The 22,248-nt window shown below is 47.0% G+C and overlaps 1 protein-coding gene across 5 annotated transcripts in view; it reads left to right on the top strand.

The window, feature by feature from the left end:
- Window positions 1-22,248, top strand: part of PARVB (parvin beta) — a 51,134-nt gene continuing 28,886 nt past the window's right edge. For 2 of the 5 annotated variants that reach the window (XM_058806103.1, XM_058806104.1), the window contains exons 1-3: window positions 1-287; window positions 19,450-19,539; window positions 21,374-21,444. In XM_058806103.1, coding sequence (XP_058662086.1) covers window positions 173-287; window positions 19,450-19,539; window positions 21,374-21,444 — 276 coding nt within the window. In that variant the 5' untranslated portion in view covers window positions 1-172. Of the gene's footprint in view, window positions 288-580; window positions 649-12,064; window positions 12,116-17,014; window positions 17,101-19,449; window positions 19,540-21,373; window positions 21,445-22,248 lie in introns of those variants that run through there. The other 3 variants (XM_058806106.1, XM_058806107.1, XM_058806105.1) reach the window with 3 other exon arrangements.

The following is a 22,248-nucleotide window of genomic DNA, read 5'->3' on the forward strand; positions in this document are numbered from 1 at the left end:
GCGGCGGCTCCCAGCCCGCCTCCAGTGCTGCGAGCGCACACCGCGGGCTCGCCCCGCTCGCTCGGGCCACTGATTCCCCGCTGCTGCCGGACGCGGTTCGGCTCCGCGGGCCCCGCAGCCGCCGGGCGGGATCGGGCCGGGCGGGCTCCCCCGGCGAGCCCCGGCAGAGCCGATGTCCGCCGCGCCCGTCCGCTCCCCGACGCTGCGGCCGCACAGGATGAAGAAAGAGGAGTCGTTCCTGGGCAAGCTCGGCGGGACCCTGGCCAGGAAGAAGAAAGCCAAGGAGGGTGAGTTCGCCGGCGCGGGGGAAGGAAGGAACGTGCTCGGGGCCGGCGTGACTCGCGGCCGCTCCGCCGTCCCAGCCCGCCCCGTCCCGGCCCGTCCCGTTCCTCCGCGGGAGCAGCGGCGGAGCCCCCGAGCCGCGCTTTGTTCGGCGGCCCCCGAAGGGGCCGTGCACGCCCCCGAGAGCCACAACGCGGCCGGGCACGGGCGTGGGGGGCGGCTGGAGCGATGGGGGAAGACTGGAATCATGGGAGATGGATGGCAGCGATGGGGAGAGGCTGATAGCAGTGGGGGGAGGCTGGCAGCGATGGGGGAGACTGAAGCGATGGAGGGCGGGACATCAGCTCATGTCTCGTGTCCGGGAAGGTAAGCCCAGAACCCTTTTTGTGCTATAAAATAAAGTCCTAGTGACCAGCGAGACTGTGGCTGTCGTTTTCTTGTGGTCTGAGAGATGAGGACCCTAGAGGGAATGGTTAAGTCCACCCCTGTTTCGTTCCAGGTCCGCTTCATCCATAGGCTTTATGTTGGTGTAGGCACAGTGCTCAGAGACACACCCATCCTGCCCACCTCACTGTGAAGGGTTCCGCATGGGCACACATCGCCCAGGCTGTACCAGTGTGTCCGTGTGGGATGTCGCTGCTCGTGCTACCTAGGCAGGGAGGCAGGAGCCTTCCCTTCGCTCCAGAGAGCACAGAGAAGCTCCCCAGCCCGAGCCCAATGGACCAGCACCTACACTGGGGGCTCAGCCTGTTGCGCACCCTGACCTGGGGCGTGGGCACATCAGTGAGGCCCTCGCCAGGGCTGTGCAGATAGCAGCGTTGTTGCTGTTGGAAAAGGGAGGTGTCTCCTTGCTGGACTTGATAAAGCTGGCCCAGTCCTGAATGCTCAAAGTGTGCCCGTCCTCTGGCGATGGTGTCTGGTGTTCTCCCCAGCTGCCCCGACTCACCAGTGCTGGTTTCTGTGGAGAAGATGTGTCTGTGTTATCCCCAGGCTCCCGGCATCTGCCAAGGAAATATGTGTGTCCTTGCCCTATGGCTTAACACAACTGTGACTTGATGGCTGGCCTTGGTTTGTCCTAGTGTCTGCTGTGTGTAGGGTCGGGATGTAATTCAAGTTTCAGCCTCCTTTCATCTGACTGTTGAGCATGTTTTGCCTGTATTGAGTCTATGAATTGCCAGCAGCATTCAGAAGACAGCTTTTTAATCTTAAAAAACACAATATTCGGCCTTGAAATCTGGTTCAAGGAAATTGCTTCCCTTTCCTTCTGCTGCCTGTTTTGGTGTGGCTTACTGGTGTTTCCTTTGTTATCTATTTTTAATCAAGTTTCCCTGACGTGGTTCTACTGAGGAGCAGCACAAGCAGTTGTGTCTTCCTGAGATGATCTCATTTGCTTTTCAGGAAGATGGTGTAAAAAACTCATCTCTGGCAAGGAGGCCAAGCACGTGCTCCAAAAAAGTGCATGTCAAAGGTGTCTTCAAAGCTGAAACAGTTTGGCAGCTTCCCTTCTTAGGCATTTCAGCCTCACTAGGCCATGTGGCCACTTACAGCAGGGGCCAGCTGCTGGTTTTGCTGACTTTGCCTGTGGTTTTACCTAGTTGTGTGGCCACAGCTCCTCGTGGCATTGGAAGGGCCTCTTTTGGTCATTGTGCCTGGTATTTGGTGGGGAGCCACACCACAGCCTCGCAGCCCTGCTTCTGTTGGTGTGATGGGGAGGAATCTGCAACACAAGGGGCAGCTTTTCATGAGAGCATTCCTTCCAGTCTGAAATGCCACTGTCTGCAAGACTGAGGAGCCACTGGTGTGACACTCCCTGGTGCTGCAGGGGCTCAGCCCTTTGTTGAGAAGGGATATGGCCTTTTCCCTTTGCAGAGCAGCTCTCCAGTGGAGGCTGTGCCAGCCATGCCTGTGCAATGGGAGTGGGCCAAGGGGTGAGAGTGATGAGCTGCAGGGTCTGCACCAGGGAGAGAGAGCCTGGAACACGTCTTGAGGAAGGACCTGGGCAGCCTCAAGAGCAAATTTCAGGGCTAGAAACTAATTTTTTTTTGTTTTTATGTGAGTGTGGAGCAGAAGTAAACTGGAAGATCATCTGAGTGGTGTTCCTTGAAAGAGTTAGTAAAAGCAGATGTGTTCAGCATTTCCCCATGTGCTCAGCCCTTGGGAATTCCTGGCCTGCCTCCAGGTTTCTGCTGGGTTTGCCTGAGGGGACCAGCAGAGGTCAGAATGATCTTCCCAGAGTAAATCCTGTCCATGGCAAATGAGAATGCTGAGGCTGCCACAGCCTGAAATGATCCTTTCCTCCTCTGCCTCCATCAGCTCCAAAAGCTCCAGCCTGAGGGCTCTTTGTACCTTCTGCTTGCTTTCACTGCCTGTCTATGTATTGCAGCTGTTATTGTCCCAGCTGTGCTCAGATAGTGACCTCTGATGGGGTCTTTGTGAGAGCTAAAATGCACTTATATCAATCCTTTTCATTTTTGTGCACAACTTCTGAGCCATGCAGCTCAAAGCTCCTTGTAATGATACTGAAAAAGTTCTCATTTGTGGTTTTTGTTTCTTTAATCGCAGGTTGTAAATAATCATAATGTGTGGCTGCTAACAATGAGCATCTAAATTTAATTTTTTTTTTTTGCTAATTACTCCATACCTTATTGCAATGCATTTTTGGGGAGAGTTTTTAGACAGCCTTAACTTGAGAGAGAAAGCAGCTCGTGGGGAAGCTGTTTTTACCCTGGTTTCCTATGGAAGCCTGGTGAGTGATCTCAGTGTCTGTTTGGCTCCTCCCTTCCTCTTCCTTCCCAGGAATATTTTTAACCCCTAGTTTGGGTAAAAATGTCCCAGGGAGAAAAGTCTTGCTGATTATTAATGCCTGCAGGCTATGTCAGAATGGGTCACCAGTGAGTATAGGAACATGTCGGAGGAGCTCTGCAGTAGGAAAACCAGCAGATGAACTCAACCACACCATGACAGTACTGAGAGCCCACTGGGGAGGGACTTGGCCAGAGAAAGGACAGGAAAGGCCATGGGATAGCATGGAGGGAGATGTGTGTTCCTTATCTTACAGTCAGTCATGATGCACATCCTTAGAAAAGTGGGATGTGTCAGTTCCAGTGCTCTGTGACCTCTTTGGTTTTTACTTCTCTCCCTGTTCCCCGTTTAGGCTACATGGACATCTGCAAATATCTGTTTACTGTTCCACGTCTCTTTCGTGGTGTATCTGAGATTTACATTAGGTATTAGGAAGAAATTTTTCACCTTGAGGGTGCTGAGGCCCTGGCACAGGGTGCCCAGAGCAGCTGCAGCTGCTCCATCCCTGGCAGTGTCCAAGGCCAGGCTGGATGGGGCTCTGAGCAACCTGGGCTGGTGGAAGGTGTCCCTGCCCATGGCAGGAATGAGATGGGCTTTAAGGTCCCTTGCAACCCAGACCATTCTATGATTCTGTGATTTTGGTCTTTCAAAATGTGCCACCTGTTCAAGAGCTCCAAAATCTGCTTTAAATACCTTAGAAAAATGTTGGGGTGCTGGCAGGGCCCATAGAGGATATGGTTTTTAAAGCAGATGATTCCTTAGCTTCTTTTCAGATTTTGTAGGTTTCAGGTAGTACTGCATTTCAACTTCATCTGCAAAAGGAAATTGAAAAATCTGCCCTTCCATGTTTGTCAGAGTGATGCTGCTGTACTGAAATAAAGGAGGGGGTTTTGCTGCAAGCTTCACTCCCAGCCTTGTTGTTGCAAAGCTTGATTTTCTTTTCCTCATGACACGCTGTATGGAAGATCTGGGCAGCAGGTGTTTGGCTGAATAAGCTTTCTGTTATTGTATCTGTGTGTGTGCATAGCCAATATGGGGCACTCAGTGAGAGAAATAAAACAGAAGCAATTGCTTAGTGCTGTGTCCCAGTGACATGATGGAGGGTGGACACAGGGCTGAGGAATCTGTTCTGGAAAAGTGCCATTCATTTGTGCCTGATGAAATCAGGTGGAGAGGGGAGTGAAAGAGAGGATAGCACTGCAGAGGGCAGGATTATTGCAACAGGAGCTGAATCTGGGGAAAGTTTTGTGCATTTCAAGGGGGGCTGAAGCGCTGTTCTTGGGATCCCTGTCTTGGTGTTACGATGAGATGTCCTGATGGTGTCTCACCCCCTTCTTAATTTACTTTCTGCACTCACAGGATGTGGCAGTGAAATTTTAGGCAGATGGAGAGACAAATACAAAAGGAGTGGGGTCTAATTCTGTTGTCTTGCTTCACACGAGTACATTAGCTGCAGACTGAGAGGATGCTTGGCTGGAGAAGTGTGTCTGTGCATTGTGATGTGCTACTGCTGCTGAAATACCCCCACAGAAGATGAGAGGAGTGCTGGTTAAGTAGAGGGACTTGCTCTTTAAGAAAGGAATTTGCAGTTCCTTTCTGCAGTAGTAGTAGTTATGTTGAAGCTACACACTGTTCCAGATATGTGTGTATATATAGAAAGTCTGTGCAAACACACGTAGATAGATTCATATTTCAACCTCGACTTATTATCCTTTCTACCACTGATTTAGAAAGACCTAAATTTGCAGTTGGAACCTGTGTAGCCTGATTGCTGTTTCTACTGTAGAGCTCAGGCCTGACCAGGTCTGGTTGCAATCTTGGTAGAGTGGTGCTGGTTTGGTTCTCTGTTCTATTCTGGCAAAAGCTGTACTGGGAATATATTTTGTGTTAATATCTCAACTGAAATGAACTTTACATGCACAAGAATTGTGCTTTTAACAGTATCATAACCCCCACATTTTTCTCCTGTAGCTGCACTTAGGCTAGGATGGTTCACCCAGTTAACCTTCAGGCACAATCTCCTGGTGAGACAAGTGAGTTAGGAATTACAGCTCCCAGTTTTCTTCCCGATGGGATGCAGCAAGACACACAAAATAGCTCTGTAGCTCTTCAGTAGTGTTAAAGGAATGCCTTGCCTTCCTTTGAGGAAAACAGGCATTCAAAAGTCATTTTATTTCCAGAGTTTCAATCTTTCAAATAAGATTCATTGTAAGAATACTGTTAACCTTCATTGTAAAACCTTAGCAGGGTGGTTATCAACATTTCCAGGTTTCCAAAACCAGAATTCCAATCCTTTTCTCCCTAAAGTCTACCCTTATTTCAGAGCATTTTTTCAATGATACCTGTTTTAATTTCTTCTAAAGGATTTATTAATTATGACGCTGGAGAGAGAGACTTTTAGAAGGAGGCATCTGGCTGTGTCCAAGGAGTTTATGGGTGAGACTGATGTAGTGCAGAGCTGCACATGGACTTGATGGGAATGGGGGAGCTGCAAAGTCACAACTCACGGAAAGTCTGTGTGAAGGGGGACTCCTGATCTTGTGGTGAATCTGTGCAGGGACATCAGGCTGTCTTCTGCAGTGCATTATCATCAATACATGAATCTACTGATTGTGTGCTTGTGTTGGTAAGCGTTGGGACACTTAGATCACTTCATTAACATACATGCATCCTGCTGATGTGCACACTGGCAACAGGGCAGTGCAGAAGAGAGAGTATAGTCATGCATGACAGTGCTGAATGCCTTTTTATGTACTTCAAGGACTGTTACAGGCCAGTGGATCTGAGAACAGATGGAGCTGGTGGAGTCTTCTAATGCACTGCTCTGAGCTTTGGATTGTCCTTTGATGTTAGGAGATTTGGGAGATTAGCTGGCAAGCTTTTTTCTTTGCAAAAGCATGTCAGAACAACTTGCTGCTAAGGGATCCAGGCTTATGTGGTCTGAGGCTAACCCAGGGCAAGACAGAGTCTGCTGGTTGCAGGAATTGGTGTTTCAGCAGCCACAGCTCTGCTGTTCAGCTGGAAGGAGCTTTGGTGTGTGTGCCTTGTGCGCACAAGTTTCACAGTCACAGTTGAGGAGATTCAGGTTTGTAGCTGTGGAAGTCCAGCAGAGCTGCTACTTCAGAGCTGCCCACGTGGGATTTGGATGCCAAATTGCTTTCAGCTTTCAAATGCAGCCAGTCAAGTGTACAGATCTCTCGGGCATCACTAGAAATCTCAGCCTGCAAGATTCCTGCAGTTGTCTCTGTCAGTGTTTCTGGGATATGATGTCTCAAAGGGGAATGTGACCATACAGAGACACTGGTGTGTATCACAAGGAGAAGGAATTTTCTGCCTCACCTGTACCATCACTGGTTTGTGATCCTTGTCACTCCTGCAGTGCGGGAGGGACTGTATGTGCCTTTTCAGCCCTGGAGTCTTGTTCTCTTTTCAGCCCTCCAGCTCTCTCAGCCCTTTCAGGAGATCTGGAGGTCAGCAAGGAAGAAGGAAAGGAAATTGACCATGTTTCTCAAAGGCTCCTCCTTGTGCTGACCTCTGAGCATTAGAGAAATTGTAACTTCAGCACACTTCCAGATTCTTTGAACTAACAGGCTTCTCTTGTTAGAGAAGCCAACTACCTGAGGGTCATGGAGGTGGTTGCAGAGAATGATCTGACCTGTGCCAGTGTCAGGATGAGGCTGATGGCATGATTTCTGTTCTGCTCAGCTCTCACAATATCCACATGCCTTACTCTGCCCAGCCTTGAGCTCTTCTCATGGTGACCTTGGTAGTTGCTTATCCCCACCCTCGTAGAGCCACTGCGTGCTCTGTGGGATGTGCTGTGGGTGTGCACTGTCACTGATGAAGCTCAGCTTTTCTGCTCAGGGCACAGCCCAACCGAGTTGTTCACTCACTCACAAGGGATGGTGTGGACTGGCCCTTGCTTTGCCTGGTGGAGGCCTTGTGTCCAGAGGAGGGCTACAAGCATCCAGAGCAGGCTAATATGGTGCAGGGCCTTGAGGGGAAGCACATGAGGAGCAGCTGAGGGCACTGGGTCTTGTCAAATGGAGGAGACTGAGGGCAGAGCTCACCAGGGCCTGCAGCTCCTCTTTGGGGGCGGCAGAGGGGCAGGCCCTGATCTCTGCTCTGTGTGACCAGGGACAGGACCCAGAGAACAGCTGGAGCTGGGTCAGGGAGGGATGAGGTTAGAGTTTAGGAAATTTTCTTCCTCCAGAGAGTGCTGGGGCACTGAACAGGCTTCCCAGGAATGGTCACGGCCCCAAGGCTGCCAGAGCTCCAGGAGGGCTTGGACAACGCCCTGAAACACAGGGTGGGATTGTTGGGGGGTCTGTGCAGGGCCAGAGTTAGACTTTGATGCTTTGTGGGTCCCTTCCATCTCAGGGGATTCTGTGATTCTGTGGTGGCTGTAGCATACCTGTCTCTGGTTTGTGTCATAGGCTGCATCAGCATTGGTGCCCTGCTGAGGGAGGTGAGAATTGTTGTGAGGAGGATGGAAGTGGAAGGGAATGAAGGAGAGTGTGACCAGTAGGAGAGCGTTGCTTGTCCAGGGCTTCTGCCAGGCTGCCTTCAGGAGGGGTTCCTGAAGCTGGGTGCTGGAGCTCTGCTCAGGACAGGCTGCTCGGTGCCTGTGGGCAGGGGTCTAAACCAGCAGCTGTGTGTAAGCAAACCCTGTTTGCCTTTGGGAGTGGGCACAGCACTGATGGGAAGGGGGAACAGAAACCTCTGTGTTGTACAGCTAATAGGCCAGCGGCCAAGTGATCTCTCCAGGGTGAAGCATATTGTGCTCAGGTGCAGATTCCCTAATTTATACTCTTCTGATGGCCAAGTAGAAAGCTGCAACCTGAAATTCGTGACTTCTGTTGTGTATGTCTGGTTTGGCTGGAACAGGATGATAGGAAATACGTGGTGTCAGCCTTCTGTAATTTGAATCCAGTGAAGCCTTGCTCTGAAAACCAGATGTGGAGAGAACAGGCACACCTGGCAGCACGTACTGGGAGCAGTGGGTCTGTAGGCTCCAGGCCCTTAAATCACTGTCACTTCCTCCTGGAGGAACAATGGGGCTCCTAATTATAAACCCTGTACACTGATTTGTTTCCTTGCACTCTCTGCAGACCTCTCCAGAGCCCTTAGGCTGAGAGGGGAGACCATGGGATGAGAATCTCATTTTGGCTTTTCTGGTGGTGAGAAAACTGGGAATTCAGTTCTGCCTCTCAATGATTGTTTCTCCAGGTCAGAAAAGGTTTCTTTATAATCCCCTGTCTGGCAATCAGATACAGACTTTTATGAAAACTCTTTTCAATGTGTGCTGCATGTTGGTCATAAAACAAGCAAACTGTTCTGGCTCCTGGAATCCCAGTTCCTTCTTTAGTACTGCTTTCATTGTGTGGTTGGATAATAATGAAATCCACTGAAAAAAATAGTGTATTTTCCATTATAGCTGCCATATGGCCTAACTGCTAATTTTTAATTAGCTGTGGGAAGGTTGCATACACAGTTTATTTGGAGTAAGGAAGGAGACAGAACTGGATGAGGAGATGTCTGTATAGAGGCATGGTATCGTGTCTCTTTGAGTGTCTTTAAATAGAAGAATGTGTAATCCTCAGAAAGTGTTGTTCCACTAGTCTGGCAGATGCATGCATTGGTGCCATTAAACAGATGTAGACACTTCTGTCATTTTAAAATAGAATAGTGTTGTTTACTCTCTGGCTTGCCTAGTCCAGCAGATGGATCTGGAGGCTTTGCAAAACTGACAGTATTTTCTTCAAAAATGATTGGAAAAAGTAACCACTAGCACTTCCCACTTAACATTCTCCCACAGGAGCAGGGTTATGAAATTGTACCTCAGGATTCCTGTTTGCCTTCTTCCCCATGTGTGGCTCCCAGTATTGTTGCAGTGAATTGGTTCCACTGGAAAAGAAGGCATGGTAACTCTGCAGAATTTGGTCTGACAGGAATCTTGATGCTCTACTTCGAATTCTGGAGTTAAGTTGCATAAGATCATCAAGTCCAATTGTTCCCACAGCACTGCCAAGTCCATCCCTAAATCATGTCCCCAAGTGCCTACAAATCTTGTAGGTACCTCCAGCAATGATAACCCCAACATTTCCTAGGGAGCCTGTTCCAGTACTTGACAGCCCTTTCAGTGAAAACATTTTTTCCTCATATCCAACCTGAACCTCCTCTGGCACAACCTAAGGCCATTTCCTCTTTGCTTCATCATTTGTTCCCTGGGAGCAGAGCCCGATCCCCCCCCGCTGTCCCCTCCTGTCAGGGAGTTGTGCAGAGCCAGAAGGGCCCCCCTGAGCCTCCTTTTCTCCAGGCTGGGCCCCCCACTCAGCCCCTCCTGGTGCTTGAGACCCTTCCCCAGCTCCGTTCCCATCTCTGGACACGCTCAGTGTCTTTTCTGCCATGAGGGGCCCAAAAGTGATTCCAGGATTGGATCTGCTCCCTGGCCCTGTCTTCCAGCTCAGGGGCTGGGTACGAGGAGAACAACCAGTCTGATTGTTAAAGAGTGAGGCAGAGAAGGCATTTGTACCTCTGCCTTTTCCTCAGCCTTTTTCATTATGTGTCCCCATTGCAAGCAGTAAAAGGTGGGATTTTCCTTAGCACTCCTTTTGCTGCAGATGCATTTTTAGAAACATTTTTTATTGTCCTTTATGTTCTGGTTGGGCCTTAACCCCCTTAATTTTCTCCCTGCATAACCTCACGCCATCCTTGTAGTCGTCCTGAGTTGCCTGCCCTCCTTCCAAGGTGATAAACCGTTTTCCTGAAGAATGTCCAGCCTTCCTGGACCCATTTTCCCTTCAGAGCTGCCTCCCAAGAGACTCTAACCCCTTTGAGACAGATGTATCCCATGTGTCACCACCAGGCTTTGTGTCACGCAAACTGATCCATGATAAAAAAAATCCAAAATTCAAGACCCTAACCAGACTTGAAGCCAGGTATTGATCTGCTGGCTCTCACAGCTCTCTGCAACTGGAAGCACAGGTAATGAAATTAGGTAATTAAATAAGCTTGTGTAATGAAGCCATATGATTGGGACACTGGATTTTAATTGCATCCAGGATGTCATGCTGCAAAATGGCCCTGCCGTGCCAGGAGCAAACCAGATGTGCTGCCTGTGAAGCAGATCTGATGCTGTCTACCACACACTGTGGCTGGGTTTTATTTTTGCATGTGGAAGGGAAGAAGCTGTTGTGCCTGACCTAACCTAATGCCGCAACAGTCCAGCTTCAACCTGAACTTTTTAGGTCCTTCCAAGGAAAGTTTCTCTGATTATGGTCTCCTATTTTCTGAGTTTCTCTCTGTTTCTGAGTTTTTTGAGGGTCCCATTTTAGGAAAGAGACAGATGGTAATGGAAGATGAGAGGGACTGGCCTCCACTCTTTGCTGTATGGTTGAGGGAAAAATTTATACAATTGTTTCCGTCTGATAAAAGAAATTTTAGTGAGGGACTTTTCTTGCTGTGAATGGCATTAGGTATAGATGCCATGCTACCCAGAAACTTGATGGCAGGCATCCTCAGTGGAGTGCTTCGTTTGCTGTTGATCCAGTGGTTGGTAAGAAGTTTCTCCAAGACTGCAGACACAATTTGAAACTGTCTGAGCTGGGGAATTTCCCTCTTGTGCTGAATGCACAGGAGATGGGCACTGTTGTTTCAGGGGGTTGGGTGGTTTAGCACGCTGCAGCATAGCTGGCCAGGTGATTCTCTGTGGGGAATGTGTAAGATTCCACATCCATTGCAATCATGGACAGAGTAAGAAGAGATGCAGAAGACGAGGGAGAAGATCCTCTGGGCTACACCTATGCTGTGTGAGCTCTTTGTCTCATGTTTTGGGATGTATCCTGTTCCCTGATTTGGGACTGACCTGTAAATAAGCTTCAAAGTCTTTAAGATGTCCAGCACCACTGAAGCACCACCTTTTCTAGCTCACAGGGCCTGGTGTTACCAGTGCAAAGGCTTTGAAAGGGACCACAGAAAGCTCTAACTGCAAATCCCATGAAACTTTGCTGTGCTTACTAAGTAAATGAATAAAAATAGCGGCAGGTCTTTTTGCTACTTTGTGAAATGTGATGTTTTCTGGTGCTTTGGACTTGTTTTGATTTGATTCTTTGGCTGGCTCTTGTTTCATGATTGCATTTTGATATCCCTAGAGGGCTGTGCTTGGGAGACTGGACTGCAAAGTCAGTTGAAGGGCTCCACTCTTTCTATGTAGTCTTCAGCAGCTCCATTAGGAAATTCTGGGGCTATTTCTGACTTAAACCCAGCAGAGTAAATCATCTAAATGCTTTTATGGCAGCCACCATCTCCACTGTACCTTCCCTTCATGGACTGGCTTTTATCTGGTTGTGGGCTCTGAGTTCCAGGCTTTTACTGTGAGATCTGAAGTGCTTTTCACTGAAGTGCTTGTCTTGACAGGCTCCTCTGCTGCTGAAAGCAAGAAGTAAAATAATTTCCCTCATATGACATATCTGGAAAAAAGTGAGAAAGCTCCCTTATATTTTGTAGCTTTTACTTACACAGATCTTTCATCTCAGTTCTAACACACTGCTTTACTGCCCTGAGTGCAGGGAGGACACAGGAAAGTGCAGCTGGACATGAGCAACCTTGGGATATGGTACACTGAAAACTCTGTGTTGAGTGTTTAGTGTAAAGCTTCTAGTTTGGAGTATGGCCTGTCCCTCCACTGGTCCTCTGGTATTTGCTAGCAAACTCTCAATGTGTGTGTTGCAAGTGGAGTTGCTGCATGGAAGTGTTTTTCAGGGTTTTCCTTGTCTTTCTGGGTGACATTTGGGCAACTGCAGCAATGAGGCATGTGCACTTTTTGTGGTCTGCAGAACCATTTATCTTGGCTTGTTCTTCCTGTAGAATCATGTTCCACGAGCAAAATAGTTGCTTTTTTTTGAAGTGCAAGTCATATCTGCAGCCTCCTTTCCATTCCCCTGGAGTTTGGCTGTTGAGCTCTGTCCTGTCAGCTGTGGAAGACAGAGCCTTGCTGCTGCTCACCATCCTGCCATCAGTGCCTTTAGAAGTGAGTCTGTTACTCTGTACTTCTCTTGGCATGTCCAGAAGAACAAACAGCCTAAAACATTCTCATATTTGCATAGCAGATTACTTGTGGTGGTGGTGGTGACCTTTTCATTCCTCTGTGCAAAGGATATGGGGAGAGCAAGAAGATAAGGCAGATGACACTGGTTTGGCAGATAACTAAGGGGGGGTTCACTCACTTACCTGCCTACAAACATAGTGCCAAACCATGTGGAGGAGGTGGAAGAAAGTTGGTGGAGGAATGGAAAGCTGGTCACTTGTAAAATATGCTAGCCTGAGCTGCAGTAATTACTTTTTTTGAAGCTGACTGCTCTGCTTGATAAAGTTTGCAGGGTTAGATGTGGGTGTGGGATCCAGAGGTACAGCTTATAGGAGGCTGTAAACTGAAGTGCCCTTTTCTCCCAGATTTCTTCAGATTTCTTCTTGCAGAAGACAAGGGCTGAATGAATGGGTTGTGTGTCTATTCCAGAGTAGTCCTGTTAGCTCTGCTTCTCACAGCTTCTGTTGTCTCTCCCTTGGTGGTTTGCTTTCACTGGACCCATTAAATGTGGATGCCTTAAGCAGTGAGTTGATTTTGGTTTCTAAAGTTGCTTTTGGCTAAAAGAGGCTTGTTGTTGCTTGGCATCTTGTGGAAATCAACCTGCTTCATTTGGGATCTTGGACTGAGTTCCTAGACATGAGGGGGCTGTTCCTTCAGCTTTGGTTGTAGGAGTACACCAAAGCCTGAGAGAGTGCTAAGGACTTCCTAGGAGAGCACAGCTTTTCATGGAAAATGGATGGCAGTAAATTGAAAATGCCTTGATGGTTTTCTACTGGGAGTGGACACAAGACCAAAATCTCTTTCAGTCCTTTTCTTTTCTTACCAGACTTTGTCTTTCCCTCTGCTCTCCTATGTCAGATTTGGCTCCATATCTCTCCTTCTGCTGGAAGTTGTTCTGGTGCTCATGCAGTGTCCTTGGGAGAACATAACCATTCACCATTATTTTGAGGGGAGAAATGACCCTTTCTGTGGAGGGAGGGAATTATAGCTGGGAGAGGCTGAAAAAGTACATTTTCCCCTTTTTCAAGGAGAACTTGGGTGCAGGGGGAGGAATGTAGCTTTCCCTGGCTGTTTTTAGGGTTTTCTTCAGCTTTAATTTTTACCTGGCTTTTCCCAGTCAAAAAGCTTTGGTATTGAAGCAATCTATTCAGGACAAAGTAAGTGCATGTCCTGGAGTGTGGAAGGTATCCGCTGTGCATCCTTGAGGGTATCCATCTATTATTATCTTTTTAAGTGTAACTTTACAAATACTTTAAAACACCATTCTTGTCCACACTGGTATTTCTGCTGTCTGGGGGTGGAGTGGGTTGTTTGTTTGTTTGTTTTTTGGTTGGTTTTGGTAATTTTTTTGTTTGGTTGGTTTTTTGGTTGGCTCTTTTAATTAATTTTGCCCAGCATTAATGTTTGTGTGTCTACACAGTGAAAATTAACTTTATATATTTTCCCTCTTTCTTATCTGGCTAGTTTTCACACAGTTTCCCCGCTGTGTGACGTTCTGTGGCTTCTGGAACCAGTAATGCCTGCAAAAGGAAGGGGTGAGTGGCAGGTGGGGCTCAGGATGAAGCCTGAGTGCCTCTTTGCCATAAGGGATCCCTGCCTGATGAAGACAGCAACATAACACCACCAAAAAATGGAATTCCTCTTTCCACAGACACCCCCCAGACAACTCCGTAGAAAGAAAGGAACCTTCTTATTTGTGAAAATACAAAAGCAGTATTTCACCCTCGCAAACAAAAGAAAGCCCAAATTTCCTATAAATGTTCCCAGCTGGCTCAAGTGTTGAATATGCTTTTACCATGGCAGATTCATGTTTTACCTTTGGCAGAAATAAAGGGGAGATCTTTCATTTGGCAGAAAGACTTACACTTACCTGTGTAAATTTTAACACATCCGCTTAAGCAAGTGTGGCCTGATCTTTGCAACTAAACCAAAAGCATTATTACAGCCCTTTCCTAAAAGTTGCTTTTGGCTTTTGCTTTTCCCTTTTGTTTTATGCCTTTCCATTTCTTTACATACCAGAGTCTGGCCATTGCAAGTGCCTTGCCTGCTGAGGCATTGAAATAATCTGCTTTTTTACCACAGTTCTGCTGTGAATGCAGTCCCTTGATACAGTGCCTTTATGTGGATTTGGTCAAGTCTTTGCCTTTGATCTGCCTGGGATTATTAATTCTCTGTTATAGTTAATGGCTGCTTTGTCTTTCTCCTGCAGCCTCTATGAAAAGATCTCAGGGCCTTTTGTAAATGTGCAGTGATCAGTAGTCTGAGCTGTGTGTGGTTTGTCTCTAGAAAAAAGTGCAGTGTAGCAGCATGTTTGGGCCTGGTTCTGAAACCGTTCAGTTTATCAGTTTTTCTCAGAAAATGTGAGATTTAGCAAAACTGCCTTTTGTTAAATCGGCTTAGAAAGCTTGCAGGTTTCAAGACAACTTTTTGTAAGAGGTTTAGCTGTCAGGTGGAAATGTAGTTGTGGGCATGGCTGCCTGTGTTAGTCTGTGACAGACAGGGGAGCAAGTTAAGAGGTTGGCACTGCAGAGTGTTCAGGGACTTGTTACCTTCTGGTCTGACCTCCCCCATGGAAAGCAAGAGCTCCAGCTGATACCTGATCTTTTATGCAAGGGTTTGCTGCTTAACCAGGGGGATTCTCCTTTGAGATGTGAGTGAAAGGGCCAAGCATGGTCCTGAATATGGGCTTTCTATTTTGCACATGCTGATCTGGACTGTAAGGATATAAATGCAGGCAGGTGAGTTGCTGTCTGAAAAAGTGCAGCTGGTCAGTTTTGTCTCTGGTGAGGAGGAGGAAACTTGGGAAGCGTTAAGAACTTGGGGGCAGGAAGGGAGCTTCCTGTGCAGTTTGAGTTACTGGGGCATTGCAAGTTTGCTGTCTGTGTGCTGCTCCCACCAGAGAGGAGGACAAAGTTACCTGGACAGGTCATTTGCAAGGACCACCATCATCCAAGGACCTCAGAGCAGCCTGATATCTTCCAAAGTTAGGACTGAATCACGAGATGGAAGTGCATCATGTAAAAGTTGTGCTGAGCCAGCTGGGCACTGACTGAATGCAAAGAGAAGCACAGGAACTCTGGGATCAGTGTCACAACAGCTGCTGCTTTCTGCAGGGTGGGATTCAGCCTTGCAGTCAGAAATAACCAGAGCTAAAATTAAGTAGTATTTTCCATCTGTTTTTGTAAGATGCAGAGGCTTGTGGTCAGATTTTTTATAACAAGGCTGTGAATGGCAAAGACTGAAGTGACCTGTGCTGTTGCTGATACCTTTTAAAATTACACTCAAATTAAGAGTGAAGGTAGAAAGCTGTTGATGTCAGTTGACTCTTTCTTTTAAAAAGGAGAAAGCTGGGACATCTTTTTATAGTGCTCCTGCTAACTTTAAAGGCCATCTCCTGGCTTCTGAGAAATCCTTGACAGCTCTGGTGGCACTTCCAGCTTTTGTATCTAATTGGTTTTGCTGTGTGCAGCTTGCCTGTAATCCCATGTCTGAGACAGCCTACCTGGCTTGCAGATCTAGTGCTCTGTTCTGTGTGTCTGTGTGTGTGATCTGATCATTCTATTTATTTGTTTGAAAGGCCAGCACAGCTTCCAATGTGACTTAATCATGTTGACTGCTGACACTGCCAGGAGATTGTAAAAATATTGCAGCGCTGCCAGGAACCCTTGCTGCTTTCCTGGGGACCAGTAGAGCAGCGACCTTTTCATGTGAATTTAAATTTCTAGTTTAGGGGAAAACACAGTGTTTTTGCTGAAAGCCAGTCTGGATTAAGCTGTGCTCCTTCAGCCTCTTCTCAATGTCCTACCCCTTCATGCTGCATGTTTGCTGTGACTGGTCTCTGAAATGGAATGACCAGGCTTTAGAGAAAGGTGTTTTACACCAGCATTGGGTAGAGAGCAAAACACCTGTGCCATCACCACAGGGGAGGCTGTTCCCTGTGGGGAAGGGAAGGGGAAAAGGAGCCCTGTGACTGGGCAGGCAGGGAGCAGTAATACCTCATGTGGGAATTGTCATGACTATAACTTGTGCAAGCACAGCTCTGCTCTCCAGTCACTGCCTCTTGCATGGACAGCTCTGGTATAAGCCTCACAGCAAAGACCCTGCTGCTGGCACTTGCCAATCTTTTAATATCCATAATCTTCTACAGTACCTTTGGGTTTGTGAAGGCATGGGCTGAAAGCCATTCTTTGTTGTACATTTGCATTAAAATACCTGTTGGGTTCTCAGAAATGTACCCGTTGCTCCATTCTGATTATAACTGCCTCGGCTTGCTCATTTGTGGGTTCTCTTTTCTTTCCAGCATTGTGGCTCTGTTTCCTTTCCTGATTCTGTTTCTTTGCTCAGCAGTGATAAGTGAATACTGGGGGCAGTGAGCAGGGAAAAAGTCCTCAGCATTGTTCCAGCACAGCGTGAAAGGCTTCTGGAGTGCTGCAGGTGTGGGGAGTGCCCTGGAAAATTCATGTTCCTGAGTGCAGGTGCCTGTCTGCACACTGCCTCTGGGAACTGTGTGTCCCTGGGGGCCAGCTGTGGACACCCAGCTGTGCCCTCACCAGAAGGTGCAGGTGGCTTGCTTGGGAAGCTCCGTGCACAGCAAACAGCATCCCTAGGTGCCTGCCCGTAGGCAGCCAGGCTGGCCAAGGCAGGTGCTGGGCTCTCTTGGGACAGGGAGGGACTCCTGGCTGGGACCACAGCCCAGTGCTGTGTCCGGCCTCCTGGCCCCTGTTCCCAGCAGCTGGGAGCTGATCCTGGTGCCTGCTCCCGTGTCACTGTGCCCAAATTAGGGCTTTGGCAGTCTGGAGGTGGCAGGGCCGTATCCAGTTGCTGCCACTCCGTCAGCGTTCAGACACCCCATGGGCTCTGTCTGTGACCTGTCCTTGCTGCTGGGGCTGGGATGGCCGGACTGCTGTGCAGGAGGCGCAAAAAAGGAGGTAGGAAATGCTTCCTCTGTGGCAGGAATCTCTTAATGAGGACCTGGTGGGCTCTTCCTGGGAAGCAGCTTTGGGAAGCTTTCAGCTGGCAGAGGTGAGAGAGATGTTTTGGTCCCATGGGATGTGGCATAGCTGCACAAGGTCTGAAGATAAGTATGAAGGTTTTGTGTGGTTCTTCATGTCTTGAGGGATGGGGGCTTAATACACAAATTTGCATTGATGTTTTCTTCCATTTTAGTAAATTGCTCAGAAACTAGGTATTTTTGTTAGGAAGAGTAGAGATAACCTTTATTTTAAAATAAAAGAGTAAGTGCATCACCTTACTTGAACTTCTGGGAATAAATCTAGTTTAGTTGCATTTAGAAGTATTCTGGCTTGAAATGTATGCATCATTTTTTTTCATATACATACACTGTGCCATGCATTCACTGCCCAGAGGAACTTAGCAGCTCTCTGCATTGGCAAAGCACTGGGAACAGCGATGCCCTGAACTCACTGAACACTTGGCATTCCCAGAATGACAGCACTGCTGTGATAATGAAGAGTGCTACATCTAGAAATAAGGCTGGTAGTTCCTAAATAAATCTGACTTAATTGAAACATTTCTAGTCCTAGCAGGGTTTTAAAAATCAAACCTCAGTTTTCATGTGAATTGTCTTATGCCCTCCTGGCAGCATCACAATGTAGGAGTTGTTGGGGTGAGAAAGTTCCAGTTGGGAATAATGCAAACAGGGCTGGGTAAAGCACGTTGTTAGAGCTGGTTGGATCTGTTGTATGATGCCTTCTTGCTCCTTGACTTTTTTGTTTGTGGACCTTTTCAAGAAAATGAGAAGGAATGCTGAAAAGGGGAACTTCAGAATTTCTGTACCAGCGTCTTTATTCGGGAGGAAAAATCTCGGCCTGAGGACCCTGTGTTCTGTTTGCAGTGGGGAACCATGGGGCATAAACCCTCAGGTCTCAAAATACAAGACTGGGGTTTATTGCTTGCACTCCATAACGAGGATGTTAGTGGTGATCAGAACCATGCTGTGAACCAGAATTAAGTAACCTCTTGAGACTTCAATTAAGAAATGTGAGAACTTGTTTTAAGCACCTGTTTCAATTTTCTGTGAGGGAAGGAGTGGGGACTGCAGTGTATTCTTCTTCCCTGTCCTCCCCTGTGGCAGTAGGATCTCTGTCTTTTCCACTTGTATGGGGCAGAAAAACAGCAAGTCCTGATACAGGGTTTTGTAACCTTCACAGACTGCATGCTAATGTCAAGCCTGTGGAATGTTTTTCCAGTGGGAAAGGGGAATAATGGCTGCTCTTTAAGGGGAGAGCTTGCAGGGACACTGTGACCATTATTTAACTGTTCCTCCTTTTCTTTCCTGAGAAAATTTTGTCTAGCAAACCTTATTTATCTCAAAGTCCTTGCTTTTTCCTGAAAAGAGTGTGCGACCCCTCCCAAAGGAGACTGCACTACCACAAGTGCTGCCACAAGTCATTTTAGTTCATGCTTGCACAGAACTGTCACTGAAAGTACAGGGCTGCTGTGGTTTCATGCCTTGTAATCAATGTCATCTGAGCTTAAGGGGAGATGTGCCTTGGAGAATGTGAAAGTGTTACAGCAATGCTGTTGCTTTTCTTACTGAGAAGCTCTGGGAAAATACTGAAGAACTATTCAGTGTTTGCCCTCAAGTTTAGTTCCTTCCTAGTAGCAGGATGCATGGAAGTATTTTAACATCCATTTTATTTATAAAATGTGCTTTACTGAGCTTGCCAATGTGAGTTGTAAGTTTAGGACAGCTTGAAGTAGAAAAATTCCTATTTGTGTTCAGCAGATCATGGCACATCTATTTTATCAAGTGGCAACACTGGAATTAAATACATTTTCATCTTTATTTAGTGGGTCTGCCTGGAATTCTCTGAGGATTTAACAAGGGCACTAGCAAGTTGCATGTTCTGCAGCTGGAAAGGGTGGTGGTGAGTGGTTGTGCTGTAAGAAAAGGGGTTTGTTTCTACAGTTTGATGTCTGCTCTAGGCTGGGCCTGTCCTGCAGGCAAAGCTCACACCCCTTCCTTCTGGAGAAACAAGCACTCCGAGCTTGTTCTTACCGCAGAATTGGTTTTCTTTTTAAAAGTTTCCAGCCACTTCTGTAGTAGCTGTGTTTAATAGGAAGCTATAAAAGGATGTTACTTGGATTTTATTTTCCACTGTGGCTGCAGTTCTTCATGCCATAAACTGTGGTCCTGTTCTAAAATGGATCTACCAGATGTTGTCTGTTACTATGAACACTGTCCCCAACCCCTACATATACACCAATTCTGCATTTATTACACTCTTTCTGTTGTTTGTTTTTCTTCTATCCAGTGAGTGACCTCCAAGAAGAAGGTAAAAATGCCATCAATGCACCAATGAACCCAAGCACTGTGGACATCCATCCAGAAGACACACTATTAGGTAAAGTTTTGTGCTGGAGGGATGGTTTGTGAAGGGGGCCACTGTGGCCCCCACGTCATTGCTTCAGTGCTGAATGTAGATTGTCCAGTTGGAGCTGAGAGGATTGGAAGTGACAATTGAAAAAAGTTGCATATTACTTGTAGACTAGAAATTAAAAAGGCTAAATGGAGTTTGAAGAGCAATACCAAGCGAGGTAGTTTATGGACTCTCTCCCATGTCCATCCCCATTCCCGCACTCTGAGTCCCTACAAAAGAAACAGCATAATTTAATAGCAAAAAGTGTTAAAACTTGTTGAAATAAACCACTTTTGTCTCTCCTGGCCACATATCTCTTAATCTATGCAATTAGTTGAAGCAAGCTAATTATGAAAGAGTAAATCAGACATCAGGATAAATGATAAAATAGTAAATTAAAATGAGAAGGTGTTATTCATTTGGATTTTCTGATTAGGAGAGTAGCAGGAAATGCAAAGTACTTTTTCCTAAGATGTGGGTGAAGTGTTGGTTGCTCTGTGTTGATATGTCTGGACCAGGAGTGTCTCCAGTCATTTCTTCTGGATACCACTAAAGCTGGGTATGTCTTTAGAAGATGCAGAACTTCTGCTGAAGGCCTGTCCTCCAAAGATGTGATCACCACGAGTTTTGTGGTAAATCATGTTCTGTTATGGGTCAAGTCCAGTTCAGGGTTAGTGTTTCGGGTGTGTAGTGGGTGTCACTTCCTTATGATGACTGCCTGAATTCACCGTAGGCAGTAATGAGGAAGTAAAGGAACAGGGTGGGAAAAAAGGCAGCAAAAGAATTCATGTTTTATTCATTGGTTTGTGAAAATTTTTCACGCGTGTTTAGGTAGCACAGTCGTATTTTTTTTTATAAAAATGAAGAGCCCTGGAAAATCTTGACCCCAAAATGTGTGGGTGAGGTCTAAGGTAACCAGTCAGACGCTGGTTACTAAACGCTGTGTAGTCAGTCTCATGACCAGGATGTGTCATGTTTCCCATCTGACAGCAGTGAGGTCTAGCTCTGCAGTGGGAAGTCACTGTAGGCTGGTCACTGCCAGGTTTTGGGATTCACTGAGCAGTGTGACAATGGCCTGACCAAGGGTGATACCAAAACTTCGTTGTCCTGATAGGAAGAAAGAATTGAAAAATCAATAGGAAAATTGGATTGTATATGGCCTGCCTTCTGGCCATTAGCACTTCTCACACATCTCATCAGCAGAAGAAATGGAAGACTTTACACCAGTGAAATCTATTTTATGTTCTTCCCCCATGCACCAGCACAGCTGATAGAAAGTGGGGTAATTTTATTTCATAAGCTTAATCAAAGGTTGAGGAGTTCCTGCACTCAGGAGCACATGTGTGACCAAGTTTTGGGGAACCAGAGGGTGGAGGCACAAACTCTCAGCCCAAATCTCAGCAACTGCACTGAATGTAGTGCATTAAGCTCACTTTTTTCTTCCAGGTGCTGCAATTTGGGACAGGTGTTTTCAATTAGAACTTAAATTCAAACTGAGGAGAAGCAGAAAAGTAGTTCACTGTGGTTTTTGGTTTGTTACTATGAATGTGCCCCACATCAGGACAGGGATTTTCCTGAAGCATTCTGCATAGGGCAGGGCTAGAACAGGGGAGGGTCAGGGGGGACAATCCTGGTTTAGGGAAGTGGGGCTGTGCTGTCATTCTGTGTGTCTCTAAAACTGCCTGACACTGGGGTCATGGGACATCCCCTGCCATTTCTCAGTCAGCTGACAAGCCCCTTAATGGTGTGGAGTTGTTGCAGTTTCAGCAGTGCACATTTGAAGTGGATCTCACTAAGGTTTCCCCTCTTACTTGAACAGAGGAGAATGAGGAACGCACTATGATCGATCCTAACTCAAAAGAAGACCCCAAGTTCAAGGAGCTGATCAAGGTAGGAAATCAATCTTTGGTCCTTCCTTCTTCAAACCTTTAACTAGTGAGCTGGAGTAATTTACAAGCTGGTCACCCAAGAATGTAGTTGAGGAATGGCAACTTGTTACTGGAATGTAGCTGTGGAAACTGAGAGCAAGGTCAACAACAAGGTAAGGCTAAAAGAAACAGTGAGAGGGGCAAGGAAAGGCTGAATGTCAGGGTGCCCATGGAGTTATGGAGTTAAGCTCCATTGTCCATTTCTATCCTTGTGATGATGACAGCAAGGATCAGTGCTTGGTTTGAATCCCTGCACATAAAATGTAGGTACCTTCTGTTTCTGAAAGCTGGGAAGGAGCTCTGCAAAGCATTAGTGAGGTTTCAGGAGAAGAAAGAGTAGGACTGAAATGTTAGGGAATGAGGAAGGAACCTCTTGTGTTCTGGGAAAGTTGGAACTGAGTTTCTTCTTGCCCTACATTCTGTCCTCAGTTTACCTGTGTGCTGGGTCAGGGACAGGTGGTTCTGAGTCTGTCTCGTTGCTGGACACAACTGCCCTAGGTGTTGGTATGGTGTGCCCAGATGTGCTGATGTTACATGAGAATTCCTGACTCAGCAGTGCCCATAGTTCCTGCCTGGCATGACAGAGCGCTTGCTCCTGAAGGATTTGTGTTTAGGAGAGAGCCTTTTCTATGCAGAAAGTTGTTGGGGTTAATGTAGTGCAAGCTTGAGCATGAAGGGAAGGGATGACGGGCCTGAACAAGTGGGATCTCTTTCAAAAAAGTATTGTGCTGGTGTTACACCTCCCACTGCACTTTTGCTTCATTTC

Source organism: Ammospiza caudacuta, chromosome 5, assembly GCF_027887145.1.
Source record: "Ammospiza caudacuta isolate bAmmCau1 chromosome 5, bAmmCau1.pri, whole genome shotgun sequence".
NCBI lineage: Eukaryota > Metazoa > Chordata > Aves > Passeriformes > Passerellidae > Ammospiza > Ammospiza caudacuta.